At 41.3% G+C, this 18,263-nt stretch overlaps 1 protein-coding gene across 3 annotated transcripts in view; it reads right to left on the reverse strand.

Moving 5' to 3' along the window:
• The window catches only part of LOC122811527 (transmembrane gamma-carboxyglutamic acid protein 2-like), a 1,149,160-nt gene that overhangs the window by 874,649 nt on the left and 256,248 nt on the right, over nt 1–18,263 (reverse strand). For all 3 annotated transcript variants that reach the window (XM_044083417.1, XM_044083418.1, XM_044083419.1), the window contains exon 3: nt 4,382–4,545. In XM_044083417.1, the coding sequence (XP_043939352.1) occupies nt 4,382–4,545 (164 nt within the window). The remainder of the gene's footprint in view (nt 1–4,381; nt 4,546–18,263) is intronic.

Below are 18,263 nucleotides of genomic sequence, written 5' to 3' on the forward strand. Positions count from 1 at the left end.
TCAGAAGCTGCTAGAAGTACTCCCTCCATCTGCCTTTGATGTTCTGTGGACTGGTGAGCAGATTGTTGCTGGCATCCCTTAAGAAGGGTATCGGACTATCTTCTTTATCTTTCTGTCTTTGCCTTGCAACCAGATATAGTTTCTTTGTGTCACATATTGAGCCACTTTCCAGAAGCTGGTAGAGTGCCTCCGATGACCTGTTCTGGGCTATTACAACTCCTTTCTTAGCCTGTTTGTTAGCCAACTAGTATTCCCTTCTTACCTGGTCCATCTTTTCTATTTCCCACTTTTTCCTGCACTCCTTTCTCTTGATGACTTCCTGGAATTCTGCATTCCACCATCAGCTTTCCTTATGTACCTTATTTCCATACCTGGCTCTGCCACATATCTGTTCTGTAGCCCTCACACCTGCTGTTTTGAGGTGCTGACATTCTTCTTCAATTCCACATATTTCTTCCTCTTTTTGGGGTGCTACAGCCCTGAGTAATTCCTTGAACTGTTGTATTTTCTCTCCAGTCAACCTACAGGTCTTCAGCCTGGTCTCTGTTGACTTTAGATCCTTCTCTGTCCACTGCTTGCAGCTGATTGCGGCAATAACTTTTATGCTGTGGGCTGACTGCTTCATTGGGGATGACTTTGCAATCATGATCTTATTCCATTTACCCTTACTAGGAGGAAGTCTACCAGAGTTGCATGTTGGCCACACTTGTGTGTGATCTTGTGACGGTCTCTCTTTCTAAACCATGTGATAGCTACTCTACAAGGCATTTGCCAGACAGAAGTCTAGAATGGCCTCTCCTTTATTCCTGTTGCTCCATCCATGTGGACCCAGGCAGTCCTTATATCCTGTTCTGTTTGTCCCAATATGTGCATTCAATTCACCCATTTTCAACACCAATTTATGTTTCCCTACTATATCTAGTAGGTCCTGAATGTACTCTTCTCTTCACTATCACAACCGTGCTGTGGGCTATAGGCTGATATTATGAATCCTGTCCTATCATTAGGCTGGAGTCCGATTGCCATGAGTCTGTCATCTGCTTTGCTGCACTGGCCTTCCATCTCGTCTCTTGTACAGATGGGATGTCCAGGCTCCTCTGTACTAAAATGTCATCCACTTCCAAGCTCCTGTAAGTTCATGGGTAGGTACTAGGCTATTGGCCCAAGGGCCTACGTAAGCCTAGCCCAACAAGGTTCCCTGGCTTACGCCACCCAAGAAAGTTATGTTCCTGTGCCACTGTCGAGCAGAGACAGAGAAATGATCCCCGGGGTGTATTTCCTATTTCCCATCCACTCAAGATTTTTCTTGAAGAGTGCTAATGAAGAACTTTGCTTGACATAGATGGGTAGCCTGTTCCAGAGTATGGGAAGTCTCTGGGACAGGAATCTATCCCTTCAGCATGTCCTATTTATTGTGGTGACAAGGTTTAGGTCCCTAGAGCGTGTAGCTTGGAGGGATTGGGATTTTTTTTAGGTGTAGCATGTCCAACAGCTCTGGGTTTGACATAGCTTTATATGTTAGGCAGAGATCACCTCGCAGTAGGCGATATGCAACGGAGTAAAGCTGGAGTTTTTTGAGGCGGTCAGTGTAGGGCATTTGTTTGAGGCCAGTAATCCACTTTGTGAGGTACTTTTGTGTCCTTTCCAGCTGCTGCAGATGTTTTGTGAGGTACATTCCAAAAGGGGCATTGTACTCTATAATGGATCTAATGAGTGTCGAGTAGAGGGGAACAATGACCTCTTTTTTCCTGGATGAGAACCCTTTTATGATGAGGTGTGCCACGTAGAAGGACTTCCTGACTACTGTGGCGATGTGACTATCAAAGGAGAGACTACTGTCTACCTGGGTCTCAAGGTCTCTTATTACACATTCAGTGTTAAGTAGATTGTTGCCTATGTGGTAGTTCATGGGTACAGAGTTTTTACCAAAGGGGATGACACTGCACTTTTTGGCATTGAGCTTGAGGCCATGGCTCTGACAACAGGCATCTGTCTCAGCGAGGCTCTTCTGTAGGATGTCCACATAATCTGGGGACTTGACTATGGCTCCTAGTTTGCAGTCATCTGTGAACTTCATTAGCCAGAGGCCTTCTGTGTTAGCCTGTACTTCATAAGTGAACCTGCATTAAGTGTAGCAATTTGTAGCTCATGTTTGGCAGGTTGATTGGTTTCACATCCAGCTTTCACTTAACAGAGCTATCCCAGGGAACCCAGGCTGGGCAACTGGACACTGGCTGTCCAGTAGCTTATTGACCCAGGGCTGCTGGGTTTTATGGCAGGCATACACTGACAAATAGGGACACATACATGCCTCCCACCATTAGTATGGGTCCCTGGTGTAGGCCAGATCCCCAACCCACTTACAACTGGCAAATACCCCTACCCATTTGGTGACGTTAGTCAACTTGACCGAATCATCTAGAGCCGTATTTTACACAGTTGAGTGGCTAGTCCTGCCACAGTGCGCAGTCTAGGATTCATATTCTTCTATCTTGAGGATACTGCTGCCAGCAATTCCATTCATTGGTGAGCTTGAGATGAAAACACTCGGTATGTTTTTCAGCGGTGGGAGGAACCCTGCAGAGTCACAGGGAGAACATTCAAATTTCATACAAGCGTTGGCCGTGAGTCAGGATCAAACCTTGTACCTTGTGCATGAGAGGTGAAGACCTTAACCATTATACCAACTGGTCTCTCTGTTTGGGGTACAAACATAACTGCTTGTAAAATGACAATGAAATGAAATTTGCATTCATGCTGAGAAGCATCATTTGACATACTGAAAATCCAGGCTTAATCTTTGAAAAATGCTAGTTGATGAATATCAAATAAAACTCCTGTCAGTCACAGTTAATCAGGAATTCAAACACAAAGTATAATGTTCAAATCAGTTTAAAAACTGAATTGACTGGAGCCTCAAAAGTTTATGCAAACAGGCAGTACTGAAGGTTCGGAAGATAAGCAGGATGGTGCATGTATGTGAGATGGACAGGCTGATTGGACGTGGGAGATTTCACGCAGCAGTGGCTACATATTATTGTACATTGTGCATTGTTTAATAGCAAATAAAATGGGGAGTCCATTTAGTGAATATGACAATATTCTAAGCTGTAAATCCGCAAATGAAGAAAACAAATGACTCCAAGCCACAAGTGAGGAAAAGTTAGCACTTTTGTTTACTTAATTTAGCAAACTTCTTCAGACAAAGAAGTTAAAAGAACAAATCACTTTAATAGGCAACCATCAATGGCATCAAATATGAGTCTACAATCCAGCCATATTTAAAGCTAAATACCCAAATTTGTATAAAAAGTTAAATACATTTATATATAAAAACATAATATGCAAAAAACACAAAATAAATTGCCAAAGCACCATCGGATATGAAAAATTTGTAAAAAAACAACATAGGAAAAAAATATATATATGTATATTAAATAATGTAAATATTTATATTATATATATATATATATATATATATATATATATATAAATAAATAAATGTATAATCACACATTTATACATATGTGCACAAAATTATATATATATATATATATATATATATATATATAAGAATATTTCATTATATTGTATTGTACTGTGTGAATGTATGTTTGTATGGCTGGATTATGATACACACGTATATAATTTTGTGCACATATGTATAAATGTGTGATTATATATATATATATATATATATATATATATATATATATATGTTTACATTATTTAATATATATATTTTTTTTCCAATGGTGCTTTGGCAATGTATTTTGTGTTTTTTTGCATATTATGTTTTTATATATAAATGCATTTAACTTTTTATACAAATTTGGGTATTTAGCTTTAAATGTGGGTGGATTGTAGACTCATATTTGATAATGGCATTGATGGCTGCCTATTAAAGTGATTTGTTCTTTTAACTTGTTTGTCTGAAGAAGTCTGCTAAATTAAGTAAACAAAAGCACTAACTTTACCTCACATGTGGTTTGGAGTCGTTTGTTTTCTTCATTTGGAGATTTGCAGTTCAGTTTGTGCTGGTTTTTGTACAATATTCTAAGCTGCCATAACAACCCAATGATAACCATAGACTACATATAGCCAGACAACATGGCTAAGGATTTCTGAACTATCAAAACCTAGTCATCTACTGTGCAAGTAACCTCTTAGGACAGATTGTTCACTAATTAAGATATATCAAACAGAGGTGTAGCTCAGTTTAACTAGTAGACTGTGTTTTCTGTCACTGTTACCGGTCTCAAATCCCTAGCTTATAAGATGTAGGGTAAAACAATAAAACAAAATAATCAGACTTAACAGAAAAGTCTAGTTCAATGCAACAGAAAACAGAAGTCAAATAAATTCTTGATGGATACTCAACTGTTTGCTTGTCATCTTCAAAGACCTCCCGGGCTTCTTCATAGTTGCACACCTCTTCGTAACACTCTCGCTCCAAGTTACCAGGTGTGATCAGCTCAAAATCCCAGTTGTTATACAGCAGGTTACGGCTGAGGAACTGATGAGCAACTTCTGCATTCAACAGGACTGTTGAAAGAATCAGAATTAAGATAAAAATGTCATTAAAGATGCACTTTTTTCTGGAAGGCATGAATACGTTGGTCCATAGGTAAGAAATAGCTTGCAAAATTTAGTTCCTGATAGTGTACACCAAGACTTGTTTAAGTACATACAGATGCACTGTGACCACACATGCATTTCCCTGCTGTGGATCCTAGTAACATTACATTTATTTATTTATTTACATTTTTTACTGGGAAAGTCTGACTGGGCCAAAAGCCCATTTTCAGTGGAGGCCCAGGGAGAAAAGCTCCACAGAAATATAAGCAAACTACAATAATTAGATACTACAATAGTAAACATACAGTAAGATGGAGAATACCCATCATCTAGTTAGTCTATACAAAGTAGCATTCAGTACAGTTTTCTAGTAGATACAGGTTCAAAAAGAAAAACACAAGCATTTCAGTGAAGATCACTGAGAAAAATAAAATTAGTACTGTGTACATATTAAACAATAGTTATGAATAAATGAAATTTCCTTTACACACACACACACACACACACACACACACAATATATATATATTCTTTTGAATGGTAATAAACACTGAGGAGAGGGAGAAAATGAGGTAAGGAGTGGGTAGTGTGTTGAGAGAGAGTTATAGATATCTTGTCAGTCATTACATGGGGGAAGGAGCACCTCAGTCAACCAGTGCTGCCCATTTAAGCTAGTCCAGTTCTAACATTTAACCTGAATAAGTTCACTCGAGTAAAAACAACAATTTGTGCCGAGCATCTGAATGAAATTATATGATGACAATATGTGCTGCAGTCGGTATTGGGTCAAATTGCAGCACAGGGGTCTTGTGGATTTCAAAGCAAAAGGCACCTATCTTTTTTTTCTCTATCAGAGAGAGAGAGAAAAACAGTTTTTGTGTGTTCTTAGCATAAAACAGGCAAATCAGTAGTCATTATGAAGGCAACTTCAAAACACTTCTCAGAGGTTCTGAGACATGCTAATAGAAGGTTATGTTTCTATTACAACTCAGTGTCCAAAGGTCATGTAGATCCCTAATGTCTCACTTTTTACATACATTGCTGTAGTCATTGACTCATGCAATCTTCCTTTCTTATTTTTGTCACTCTATACTGTATTCTTTTATTCAGAACTACTCCTGAGCACATGACAAAAATTCATTACTTACTTACTGTATCGCACTGTACACAAAGCAACAGACAAATTCCAGCTTATTTTAAACTTTCAATACAAGTCATAATCTTCTGAGAGAAAAGTCATTCAGAACTGCTGCTAATATTACTTCTCAAATGGTATACCTGGTACACAACTGCATCTAATTTGGCAGTACATACCTATTTTCAGGCCTGATGTACTCCTGCATATGATTTACTCATTTTTGGAGGTATGTTCCCATTCTGAGGCTGGATTTACCCCTTCACATAAGTTTTGGAATTCCTATTCACACAGGATTTTTGAAGCTGTTTGGCACATAAAGCAAACCACGTAACCAAAAGCAAAAAATAAATGACTTAGTGAGGTAGGTTTTTGTAATATTACTGAGTAAAGTGCACATATTTTACATTTTATCTTTGATAATATGGTTGCATTTTTATATAATTTTTGATACTAAATTTTCTAAACTTGTGTTTCTAAGTAGTATCCCACAATTCTAATGGAAGTGGGAAGAGCTGTCCATTTCATATTCAAATGCTGTACAAATCAGGTGTCCAGATTTTTGTTGATTACACATACTTTTCAAAAGCCTTTATACCTATTTTCAATGTCTGTAGATTGAGAGAGATACCAATACAGCATATGACCCACTGAGGCTTGACAAGCATAAAAAGCCATTTATGAAGGAAGGCTCCCCATTTCAAACATCTGTGATTTGTAAGCTACAGCGGTGTGTTATTCATTCCCAGGTTATAGCCCACCCTTTCCATTTTGATAACCTCTTCAACCTGTTAGTTTACAGGGATTACATCTAAGGTCATCAGTGATACACACAGCCCTCTGTTCCTGTAAAGATTACAGACCCATTTTTTTGGTAAGCCAACACTCTGAACACAAATTTTATCCATGCTAATGTGTGTCCAACATCCACTGAATGACATATATAAAAGGCAGTGCACCAGATGTACATTACGTGTGAAAGCATAGCACAACTGGAAATGCACCTCGTCCACAGATTCCCAAGCCAAATATACCTCACAATACAAACTAGCCAAACAATCTAGCCACAGACACAGAAACAACTACAACCAAAACAAACTAATCTCATTTCTAACCTAAAAGATTTTGAAGAGAAATCAACTTGCTGAATCATCGAAAACACAGCACAACCTCACTCCCCTGAACTCCTCTAATACCACATACAAATTCTCATGCAATGACCCCCTCAGTGAGTTCAGCAACTTGCCACACATCAGCATTACAAACATACCAACCCCACAGACACCCTGACACCCCCTTTACATTCTTGTATTCCACTTCAAAAAGATTAGAACCAAAGGGACTGAAACATAATGGACCAAATACAAATAGATACTCCCCAGGATCAGATAACCTAGCACCTTGGTTCATTCACCTTTGTAAAGGACTTCACCTTTTACCCTCTCACTTACATATACAACCTCTGCTTAACTAATAAGATTATGGCTCAAACAGAGAAAACATCATTAGCCACTCCTGTTCCAGAAAGTACAGTTGTGTACACTTACCTAAATGTAGATGTTCGAGTGTATTCACTGTTGCAGTCATCACACTTGGGTTATCTGCCTAAAGGTAGAACTCAGTCGGCCCGAATACCAGAGTCTTAGTATTTCTGCGTCGGATGCTGTTGCTTCTTCCATGATGTCAGGTTGTCAGGGGTATAAAACAGGCAGCCAATGCCATTACATCAGTTTTTCTTGCCCCAAATGTCAGGAGCCCCCAAATAGGGAGCTAGTATGGGTCTATATTAGAACGCCGAACTTTCAAAAGTTTGAGTGGTCTAATATCGACCCATTTTCAGCGAACGCTGAAAATATTGAAGAAACAGAAAACCAAATTTTTTCCTAGGGAAAGAATTCAGTTGTTCATTTCTGTTGCTTCAGTATTTTCAGCGCTGTGGTGGAAAGGTAAGGGCCGGGTTCAGGTAAGTATGCGATTGTGTGGACGTGAGGGTTAGGGCGCGAGTCAGGTAAGTGTGCAATTGTGTGGACGTGAGGGTTAGGGCGGGGTAGATGAATTAGGGTTAGGGTGTGAGTGAGGTGACTGTGCAATAGTGACGGACCTTAGGGTTAGGGTTTGGGTTAAGGTAAATGGATAGTTAGTGGTGCATGTATAGTTTAGTGTAGGGTTAGGTTTAAGAGTTTAGGTGTGTGTGTGTGTGTGTGTGGATTGCTGTTTGTTTGGTGTGCTTGTGTTGTGTGTATGTGTTTTGGAACAGCAATTTTTTTCCCTAGGAAAAAATTTGCTGTTCTGTATGTTCGGTATTTTAAATTTTCGATTAATAGGGTTCGATATTAGAACACTCGAAATTTTGAAAGTTCGGTGTTCTAATATAGACCCGCTAGTATATGGTGGGGAACACCACCAGTAAAAAGTAAATACCAATGCCATTAGGAATTGCCATAGAGAGGAGAGGTAGAAAGATAGAGAAAGCCAGGGGGGCTGGAGGGAGGGAAACCAGGACTGCAACAGTGAATACACTTGAATATCTACATTTATGGTAAGTGTACACAACTGCACTATGTTCTTTGTGTTTCAGTGTTGCAGTCATCACACTTGGGGTGATTCCCAAAGCTAAGGATGGGTGGAGGCAGTCAAGAAGTGTTAGGGCTGGCTAGTAGGCCTTGCAAGACTGCTGTAGCAAATCCAGCCCTGGATTTGGAAAAGATAGCTAAGTGGCAATGCTTGGTGAAGGTGTGTACAGAACTCCATGTTGCACATTCCAGAATGTCCCTGGTAAGGACTCCCCTGAGAAATACTGTAAAGGTGGAAGTAGCCCTAATTGAATGTGTTCTGACCCCCTGTGGGGTAGGTTTTCCATGGTGCTTGCAGCAGAAATGGATGTAGTGTGCTATCCATTTGGAAATGGTTTGTTTGGAAATGGCCTTACCCTCTGTCCCTGTAGCAAAGCTGACTAGCAGCTGGTCAGATTTTCTGAAAGGCTTAGTCCTGTCAAGGTAGAACCTGAGCTGTCTGTGCACGTCCAAGGAGTGCAGGATCCTTTCCCCTTTATTCTGAGGGTTAGGAAGAAGGTTGGTAAATGGATGGATTGGTTTAGAGCCACACTGGACACCACCTTAGGCATAAAGGACAGGTTAGTCCTGAGGGAATCCATGTAAGCATGGAAAATAATGAAGGGTTCCACAGCCATTATTGCCTGCAACTCAGACACTCTTCTAGCTGAAGTTATGGCTAAAAGCAAGTCTGTTTTCCAAGAGAGGAATTTTAACTCTGCTGAGGCAGCAGGTTCAAAAGGGGGAAGCGTGAACGTTTCCAGTACAAAGTTAAGGTCCCAGGCAGGGGTGGGTGCTCTCCTAGAGGGCCTTACATTGTTAGCCACTCTCAGGAACTGTTTGATGAGAAGGTAAGAAAATAGAGATGGCACAGTATTATAATGAGCTGAGACGGCAGAGGCATGAATCTTAATGGAGGAGAAGGATAGGCCTCTGTGGAGTAGCTCTGCTAGTTAATCCAGGATTAGAGGTAAGGAGGGCACTGCTTTGTAATTTCCTTTAGACCGATTCCAAGAACAATATTTTTTCCACTTTTCAGCATAGGATTTCCTAGTACTAGGCCTTCTGGCTTCAAGAATGACATCCAGCACCTGTTTGCTGAGGGTTGCTGGTGGGGTATTCAAGGGATAAGCCAGGCTGCAAGGTTTAGGTTTTGCAATTGTGGATACAAAATCTGTCCATCCTTAGACAGCAGGGTAGGAGTTTGGTGTAGGTGCCAGGGTGGCACCTTTGTCAGACTGCATAGGAGTGGGTACCAGTGCTGGTGTGGCCGTCTGGGGCAATAAGAATTGCCCTTAGCCTGTCCTGTTTTATCTTGAGTAGTACTCTTGAAAGAAGGGGCAGAGGTGGAAAGGCATAGATTGAGAGGTTTTCCCATTGAAAGGATAGGGCATCCACCTTCCAGGCCTTGCTGAGAGGGTTCCTGGTGCAGTATTTGCTTAACTGGTGTTTCTCGGGGGGAGGCAAAGAGGTCCACCTCCGGTGCCCCCCCCCCCACCTCTGGATCAGAAGGTTGAAGGTGTTGGACTCATATTTCCACTCATGTGGATCTAGGAGATTTCTGCTCAAGTTGTCTGCTAGTAAATTTTGTTTGCCTGGCAGGAATTAAGCTTGTAGATGCACTTGGTTGCTCAAGGCTGTGTTCCACAGGGCCATGGCTAACCTGCAGAGAGGGTAAGAATGGGTTCTCCCCTGATTGTTTATGTACCACATAACTGTGGTGTTGTCGTTTTTTATCAGCAGTTGTCCTGGAAGGATTAGGTATCTGAAAGCTGGCAGAGCATTCTGTACAGCTAGCATCTCTTTTTGATTGATGTACAGGAGACTCTGCTCTGGGCTCCAGTGGCCCTGACTGCAACTGCCTGCCATGTGAGCCCCCATGCATAGTCTGATGCAGCTGTTGTCAGGGTTTGGGCAGTGAGGGGATGAGTGAAATGCAGTCCCTTGTTGTGGTTGCATGCTTCTGCCCACCAAAGGAACTCTGCCCTTAGACAAGATATGATAGGAATGACCATTTCCAGGTCCTGAGAATGTTAGCACCAAAGACTTTTTAAGTACTATTGAAGTTTTCTCATATTGCAGTCTTGCATATGGAATTAGCAGAATACATGAGGCCATGAACCCTAGGGCTTGCAGTATTTTTCTTGCAGATAGCTGGGTTCTGGCGGCCATTTGTTTGAAGTACTTTGTCAGATAGACCTGTTTTTCTGAAGTGAAAAATGTCATCTGGGAAGCTGTGTCCAAGCTTGCTCCCAGGAATACAGTCTTTTGACTGGGTACCAGTTGTGATTTCCTTTCATTGATGGTGTATCCCAAAGAAGTGAAAAAGCTTTTTACAAATGCCAGGTGATGAAGTAGCAATTCCTGACTGTCTGCCTGAATCAGGCAGTCGTCCAAGTATGGGAAAATTTGGATAGTTCTCTGCCTCCAGTATGCAAAGGCTGGAGCCAGGCACTTTGTGAATACTCTGGGCGCAGTAGATAAGCCAAAGGGAAATGCAGAGAACTGACAGTGCATAGAGCCTGCCCTGAAACATAGATATTTCCTGCATGACTCCCTCATGGGGATGTGCAGATAAGCTTCTTTTAAGTCTAGAGTGACTAACCAGGCATCCATGGCTAGCATAGGGAGAAGTTGTTGCAGGGTAAGCATCTTGAATGTTGTGTCCACTAGAAAGGTGTTTTGAATTGAAAGAGCCAGGACTGGGCACCAAGAGCCCACTTTTCTGGGCACCAGGAAAAGTCTGGAGTAGAAACCCTGACCCCTTTGTTCTACTGGAACAGGCTGAATAGCTCTGATATTGAGCAGGGAAAGTACTTGCTTTTGAGCCTCTGCACAACAGTTTGGAGGAAGGTCTGGAACCATCTTGGGGTTGGCAGTGAATGGAAGTAGAATTTGTACCCCTGGGATACAATGTTGAGGACCCATCGGTCCTGAGTAATGGGCATCCAGTTTTTTGCATGAAGGGCAAGGTTTCCTCCTAGGGGCACAAGCAGTTGGGCAGGGCTGGGAAGGAGAACTGAGAAGTCATTGTGAACTTTTTCCATGGGGGGGGTGGCTTACCACTCCCCGTTTTTGGGGTGGGGGCACTCCATTGTTTAGATCTCTGCATACCCTGAGACTGTAGTCTGGGTGGCCTGTTTCCCCTGGGTCTTGTCTGGGAAAGCCTGGAAGGGGCTAGAAAGGACCAGTTTTTTGAAAGCCAATGCCTACTGAATCTAGGTGGTTGCGCTTGTAAGAATTCTTTAACAGTTTGCATAGATTTAGCTTTTTCTTCTGTCTTTTTAAGAACTTTTTCTGCTTTGGTGCCAAACAAACATTCCTTATTTAAAGGAGAGTCTAGTAATTTAGATTTGACATGATCTGGCAAGTTTTGTTCCTTCAGCCAAGCATGCCTTCTTAGTACAAAACCAGTGACTGCAGCCCTGCAAGATGCTTCTACGGCAGCAAAGCCACACTGCAAGGTATGCTTACTAACTTGGTTTGCAAAATGCATTAGCTCTTGTAAAGCTTTATTTTCTGCACAATCTGGAAATACCATTTTTGTTTAATTAGTTCCATAATATGTTGCTGGTACTTCAACATGTGAAACTGGCAGTTCAATGCCCTGATGGCAAGAGTTGCAGAGGTATATACCTTCTTACCCCATCTGTCTAAAGTTCTGGAATCCCTGTTCGAAGGGGTAGGATTTTGGCTGTAGTAGCCTTAATACCTTTAGGTTCCTGGGAAATGGTCTCTGGATCAGCAGTAGGATTCTTGAAAATAAATGTGTGGGAATCAGGTACTCTGTAGTACTAGTCAGGTTTTCTAGGGTCCAGAGGTAAATGTATTTGGAGTAAGACTGGATTCCATAAAAACATCATCTACAACATCCAGGACAGGGGGTATAGCTAAAGGCCTGTGTTGAGGCAACTCTAAAAATTCTCAGAGTCTCTTTTTGGACTGAGGGTTGTCTTGGCATTCCCAGTGGAAATGCTCTCTTAAAGTATGCAAGGTTTCTCCAAAAGAAAAATCCTCTGGAGGGGAGGCAGAGAGAATGGATTCCTTTGCATCTGAATCCCCCATAGGTTGAGAAGGGCATGTCCTGATAATCAGAAGGGTCAGAGTCATCGGACTCCTGGTCTGTAGAGTCAGAAGGAAATTCAGCTCTTTGTCACTTAGCAGGAGAAGGCTGGCTTCCCCTAATTAGAGTAATAAGGTCTTCAGCCATTCTAAGCATTTGTTGTCGTGGCATGGGAGCTTGAGCATGTGCTTTGGTCGTCTGTTTTCTAGGCATAGTGTGTACTCTGGGCCTAAGAAACTCAGTAGTTTTAGCTAAACAAAAGTCATCTGATTCAAACATCAAGTAGGATGGAATACACCCTCAGAAGCAGGTGCCTGCACAGCGGCTCCAGACCCATCCAAGGTAGAGACATCCGCAGGTTCCATAGCTGAAGAAGCATCTCGCCACATACTGAACTTCGAATGGCTCTCAGCAGAGGCCTGCAAATCCATAGAAGTGGGCATCAGGGGTTGCAAAGGTGCCTCACTGAGTACCGGTGGACTGGCGACTAGCTTAACGGAAGCGTCATCGGCAGTTTTGGACCTATGAGGTTTGTCTTTATCTTTACGTTTTTTCAGAAGATCGGTAGTCAGATGGCTTATCAAAGCCATTTCAGAATACGGAGAATGACAGTGAAAGAATTCAATGACAAATATAGCCTGATGATGAATGGTTCGGGCATTAAACAAGGCACAAAACTGACAGCGAGGGATGTCGTGGTCTGGGCCTAAACAGATGATGCAGTAAGAATGAAAATTTCTGTGAGGTATTTGCTTTCCACAGGCAAGACGATTGTTAACTTTTTCTGACATCGGTTAGAGCAAGAAAAAAGGATCCCCAACAGGGTACTTAGCTTTAGAAGACTTCAGGATAATAAACTCGAAAACAAAAATTTCAGGTAGCGGCCGACTGGCACTTGTGAACTGCTTCTGCTTCGAGCTCCTCCTCGGCAAGAAAGACTGATGTAATGGCATCGGCTGCCTGTTTTACACCCCTGATGACTGGACATCATGGAAGAAGCGACAGCATCCGATGCAGAAATACCAAGACTCTGGTATTTGGGCCAACTGAGGGCTACCTGCACACAGACAACTCAAATGTGATGACTGCAACAGTGAAACACGAAGAACATCTACCCAAGCCAACTACTGCTTCACAATTCTGTCCTATCTCAATACTGCCCACTTTAGAGAACATACTATAAACATTTTCTACAACCAAATTACTGACTATTTATATCAATATCATCTATCTAGGAAGGACCATTACAGTTCTCTACTCCCTTACAGATGACATTCTATCCAATATGGAGAAATGCAATCTGACAGGAGTCATCTTACTGACCTCACAAAGACGTTGATTTAATTGACCATAACTGACTATTTGACAAATTAATGGAAACTGACATTAGTTCATAGTTTCATAGGTTGGTACTAGGCTATCAACCCTAGGGCCTATACAAGCCTAGACATAACAATTCTCTGGCTATTTCTTCACAGAATATTTACTTCCCTGGTCCCCTGTCTAGCAGGGTGACTGACATGATCCCTGGGGTGACTATGCAAAATCTTGGTTTGTAGACTTCCTCTCTAACACATCCTTCCAAGTAAAAGTATGACCACCACCTCTGCAACAGCTCCTGGTATGACACCAGTACCCCAGGGTTCCACTTTAGCCCCTCTGCTCTTTTCCATATTTATCAACAAACTCCCATCTGATCATCCTCTGATACCTCTATTTTTTATGCAAATGACATCTTCATCTACAGGTCAAACAAATCCCACTCTGTTATACAAACTCAGCTCCAGCATGGCCTTTGAACCCTCAACCAGTAAATAATTGGACAGAAGCTTATACTCGGTCACTCAAAACAAAAGCAATGCTATTTGGAACCAACCAAAAAACAGCCAAAGCACCCAAGCTTCCTTAATACTGAAGATGTTAACAACACCATCACAGAAACTACCACCTTGGCATTTGGCTAGATCAAACTCTTAACTTTCAACTACACATTCAAAACACATGGAAAAAGATCAACATATTACTGTTCTGGGTGAACAAGCGATCACCTCTTCTATTCAAGCCAGCTAAAGCTGTCATAGGCAGACACACTCTATCCCAAGTTGAATATGGACTACCCATACAAATATGTCACTGGGGAATTCTACAGATTTTTGGGTGATGGCTTAATAAAAAGTTTGTAAAACTTTTTATTAAAACTCAGCCTCAAAACTATTATGAGCGACAGGCAAGTGGAGAAATGCATCATGCTATAATGTCCACCATATCTCAGGATACATGTGAGTAGTTTATATCAAAACACTTTAAATCAGGAAGTCAAAAATGAAAAAAAAAAAGTGTTTTAAGAAAAAAGCTGTTTGGGACCAGCATTGGTTTAGCCATTAGGATCTTTTGAAAGTAAATGGAGCATAATTAAAATGTTTCCACATTATGATTCCCAAGGCCACTGATTCACATTAAATTTCACTTCCATAAGCCACAACTTCAGGAATTGTTCTGGAGATTATAGCTTCACAGGCAATTACTAAACAAAAAGGACTAGGAAACCAATTAGGAGCCTAGATCAATTTCCCAGTTGCTTTACAGCACTGACTAGTTAAATTACAATAAAAAATTACACAGTAGACAAATGGAGGATGAGGGAATTGAAACCTGGATAGCAGGAAAGCAGCTCACTTATAGCCCAAATCCTCTGAGCTGACTGTCAGACTTAAAAGAGTAGTTTCCAGTCATTATGGCAATTTCACTATAATCAGAAAGTGTCTCAGGAATTAAAAAGTCCAAACACAATAAACTGAATACAGCAAATTTGCTATTGCATTCCATAGGATCATAATAAGATCACTGCAGATTACTAGGCTAACGTCCCTAAAGCCATTTTAATCCTAGTCATTCATGCTCCAATCTTCACAAATATCACTGCCAAAGGACGAGAATGGCTTTGGTATATGCCTGAACTTAGGTCATCTACAATCTGCCCCATTCATAAAGGAACACTTCTGACAAAGTCATATTTGCAATTTCCTATCCACTGGTCCAAATTCTGTTTGGATATGCTTAGGGAAGAGCTCTGCTTTACATAAATGGGAGTCTATTCAGAGAACAGTTAATTTCTGAGACACATATTTGTCCCTTTATAATGTTTTATGTCACAGATGAGGTTTAAATCCTTAGACTGGGTAACTCTAGTGCTGTTTGCTTTGTAAATGTGTACGAGATCCAGCAGGTAGATTGCCCTTCAGTTTTCTGTGGGACACAGAGTACAGGGACAAGGCTTTGAGGTGACCTGCACAGGACATGTTATTTACACCCTGTTTTACTTTTAGTGAGGAATCTATGGCCCCTCCAGCTGTTGCAAATGCCTGTTTAGGTACATTCTGAAGGGTGCACTGTACTCACTTATTGGTCTAATGAAGGCAGAGTATAATGAGATTGTGATCTCTTTAGTTCTGGATGCCATGTAGAAAGATTTTCTCACCACCATGGACACATGTTGATCAAAGTTCAGGTTGCTGTCAGCCTGAGTTCTAAAGTTCTTTACCACTGGGTCTACTCTTAGGGGAGTGCTATCAATGCTGTAATTTGCAGGGGTGGTCATATTCCTAAAGAGTAGAATTACACATTTTTGCATCAAGTTTTATGACATGGCTCTGACACCAGTTGTTTTCTGTGTCAGACCCTCCTCAAGGATAACTAGATCTTTGGGGGATTTCAATGATTGCACCCAGCTTTCTGCTGTCAGCATTTTTGGTCAGCCAAAGACCCTTTACATTTCCCTTGACTCCAGAAAAGTATATTTAAAACAGGAGAGGTGCCAGTACCAAGTCCTCTTGAATACCACTAGTAACAGGACTCTTGGTGGAGGGAAATTCTCCCACCTTAACTTCATGTGTCCTATCTGTGACTCATCTGGCTATTCATTGGGTAACATAGAAATATTTATGCATACGTTTGTGAATTTGTTGACAGTACCAGAGTGAGGTAGTGTGTCAAATATCTTTGCCAGGTCAAGGTAGGCAGTATGCACAGTTTTGGCTTCATCCAAGGTTCTAGTGACCTTCTCAAAGAAATCTACCAGGTTTATTAGGCATGACTTGTCTTTGATGAAACCAAAGTGGGATGGGCTCATTATTTGAAGATTTCTTATGTCTATGTTTATGAGGTCCATGAGGACTCTTTCCATGGCCTTGCATATAAAACTAGTCAAACTTATGGGTCTTTAGCTCCCTGGGTCTGTTAAGTCCCCTTATGTAGAAGGATGACCATTGCTGTCCTCCATCTCTAGGGATAGAGCCTGTCTGGAGACTATAGTTGAATAAAGACTCTAGTGGGCCTGACAGGCCATGTTTCAAGCAATTTAGGAGGCATCCTGGGATATTATCAGGACCCACTGATGCAGTTTTTTAGCTGTGGAAATAGCAGTGAAGATCGTACCTTTAATGATAGCTGAGGGAGAAAAGCTACAGGGTATTTCCTGGGGGTTAATGGGGGTGTGAAAATGGAGCTAAATGTATTAGTCAGCAAATTTGCCAAATTCTCAAGTTCACTATAAGGAGTTTCATTTTCTATTCGTTCAGCATACTTTTGGGTGGGAGTGTTCCCCTTAAAGATGAAAAAATACCTTATGGCTATCCTTAGCATGGGAGGCTATTTTTGCCTAGAAGTTGGCTCAGATGGATTTAATTAGTCCCCAGAGTTGCTTGTTGAGACTGTTGAGGGAGTTTCTTGCATGTTGACCACAGCCCTTCCTAATTTTGGATAGGATTTTCTTTTTTTTTCAGTACAACTCAATTATACCAGTGGTCAACCAAGGAGGCTTTTTTTGGAGTTTGTCCTAAGTTTATCTGTGGTTACTTTATAGTTATTTACATGCTTGTTCAGGCTTTCTATAAACACTTCTGCATGGACCACAGTATTGTCTGAGTTTGGGGTGGGGGGGTTGGCTTGGAATTTAGCTATGTCATTGCTTAATTTATTTTTATTTTATTTACTCATCCTAAGTCCATCTGAGCCAATAGTCTATTTTTAGCAGAGGCCTTGGGGGGAAAAAAGCTCAACAGATTCAAAAACATTCAAACAATAGCGGATAATAAACAAGAGGAGAAAAGCCCCACAACAGATTAAATATTTTACAGTGAGCTGATGAGCGATTATATACAAGGGGAGAAAAGTTGTGCAATATTTTACAAATGAGATGGGGAGAAAGGCTCCACAAACACACTACACTCACAAAAACAGCATTTTACAATAAAGGATAAGCAATCGTAAACAAATGGAGAAAAGCCCCACAACAGATAAAATAATTTAAAATAGACTGGGGTGTACTTTGCTTACAGGGTTAAGAGACCCCACAACCAAGGGCGCCCACAAGCAGGTGCAAGGGGGTGCACTTGCACCCCCCTGGAACTAGCTGGCTGGGAGATTAATTTTCGTTTTTTTTTTAAGGGCATTTTTCTTTAAGAACGCCCTTTATGTACAGCCGCACAGACAGAGCAGGTGTTTGCGTCTTGTTTACGTCTTCTCCGTCTGTGCAACCAATAGATTACGTTTTCATCGTCTGCGCGGAATTTGAATTTCAGGAGATGTTTGGACTACGGACAAACATACAAGTGAGAGGTAGGTGTGTTTTAAGTGTTTAAGAGGTGTGTGTGTGTGTGTGTGTGTGTGTGTGTGTGTGTGTGTGTGCAAGAAATAGGTAGGTAAGGGTGTGTGGATGTAAGAAGCAGGTAGAGGTGTACATGTGTTGTTTATATACGAAGAAGTAGGTAGGGGTGTGTATGCGTTTATGTAAGAAGTAGGTAGAGGTGTGTATGCATTTATGTAAGAAGTAGGTAGGGTTGTGTATGCATTTATTTAAGAAGTAGGTAGGGGTTTGTGTGTGTGTGTGTGCGTGTGTGTGTGTAAGTAAGAGGGAGGTAGGAGTGTGAGTGCTGTAC

Source organism: Protopterus annectens, chromosome 9.part0 (genome assembly GCF_019279795.1).
Source record: "Protopterus annectens isolate FY-2018-M chromosome 9.part0, PAN1.0, whole genome shotgun sequence".
Classification (NCBI taxonomy): Eukaryota; Metazoa; Chordata; order Ceratodontiformes; family Protopteridae; genus Protopterus; species Protopterus annectens.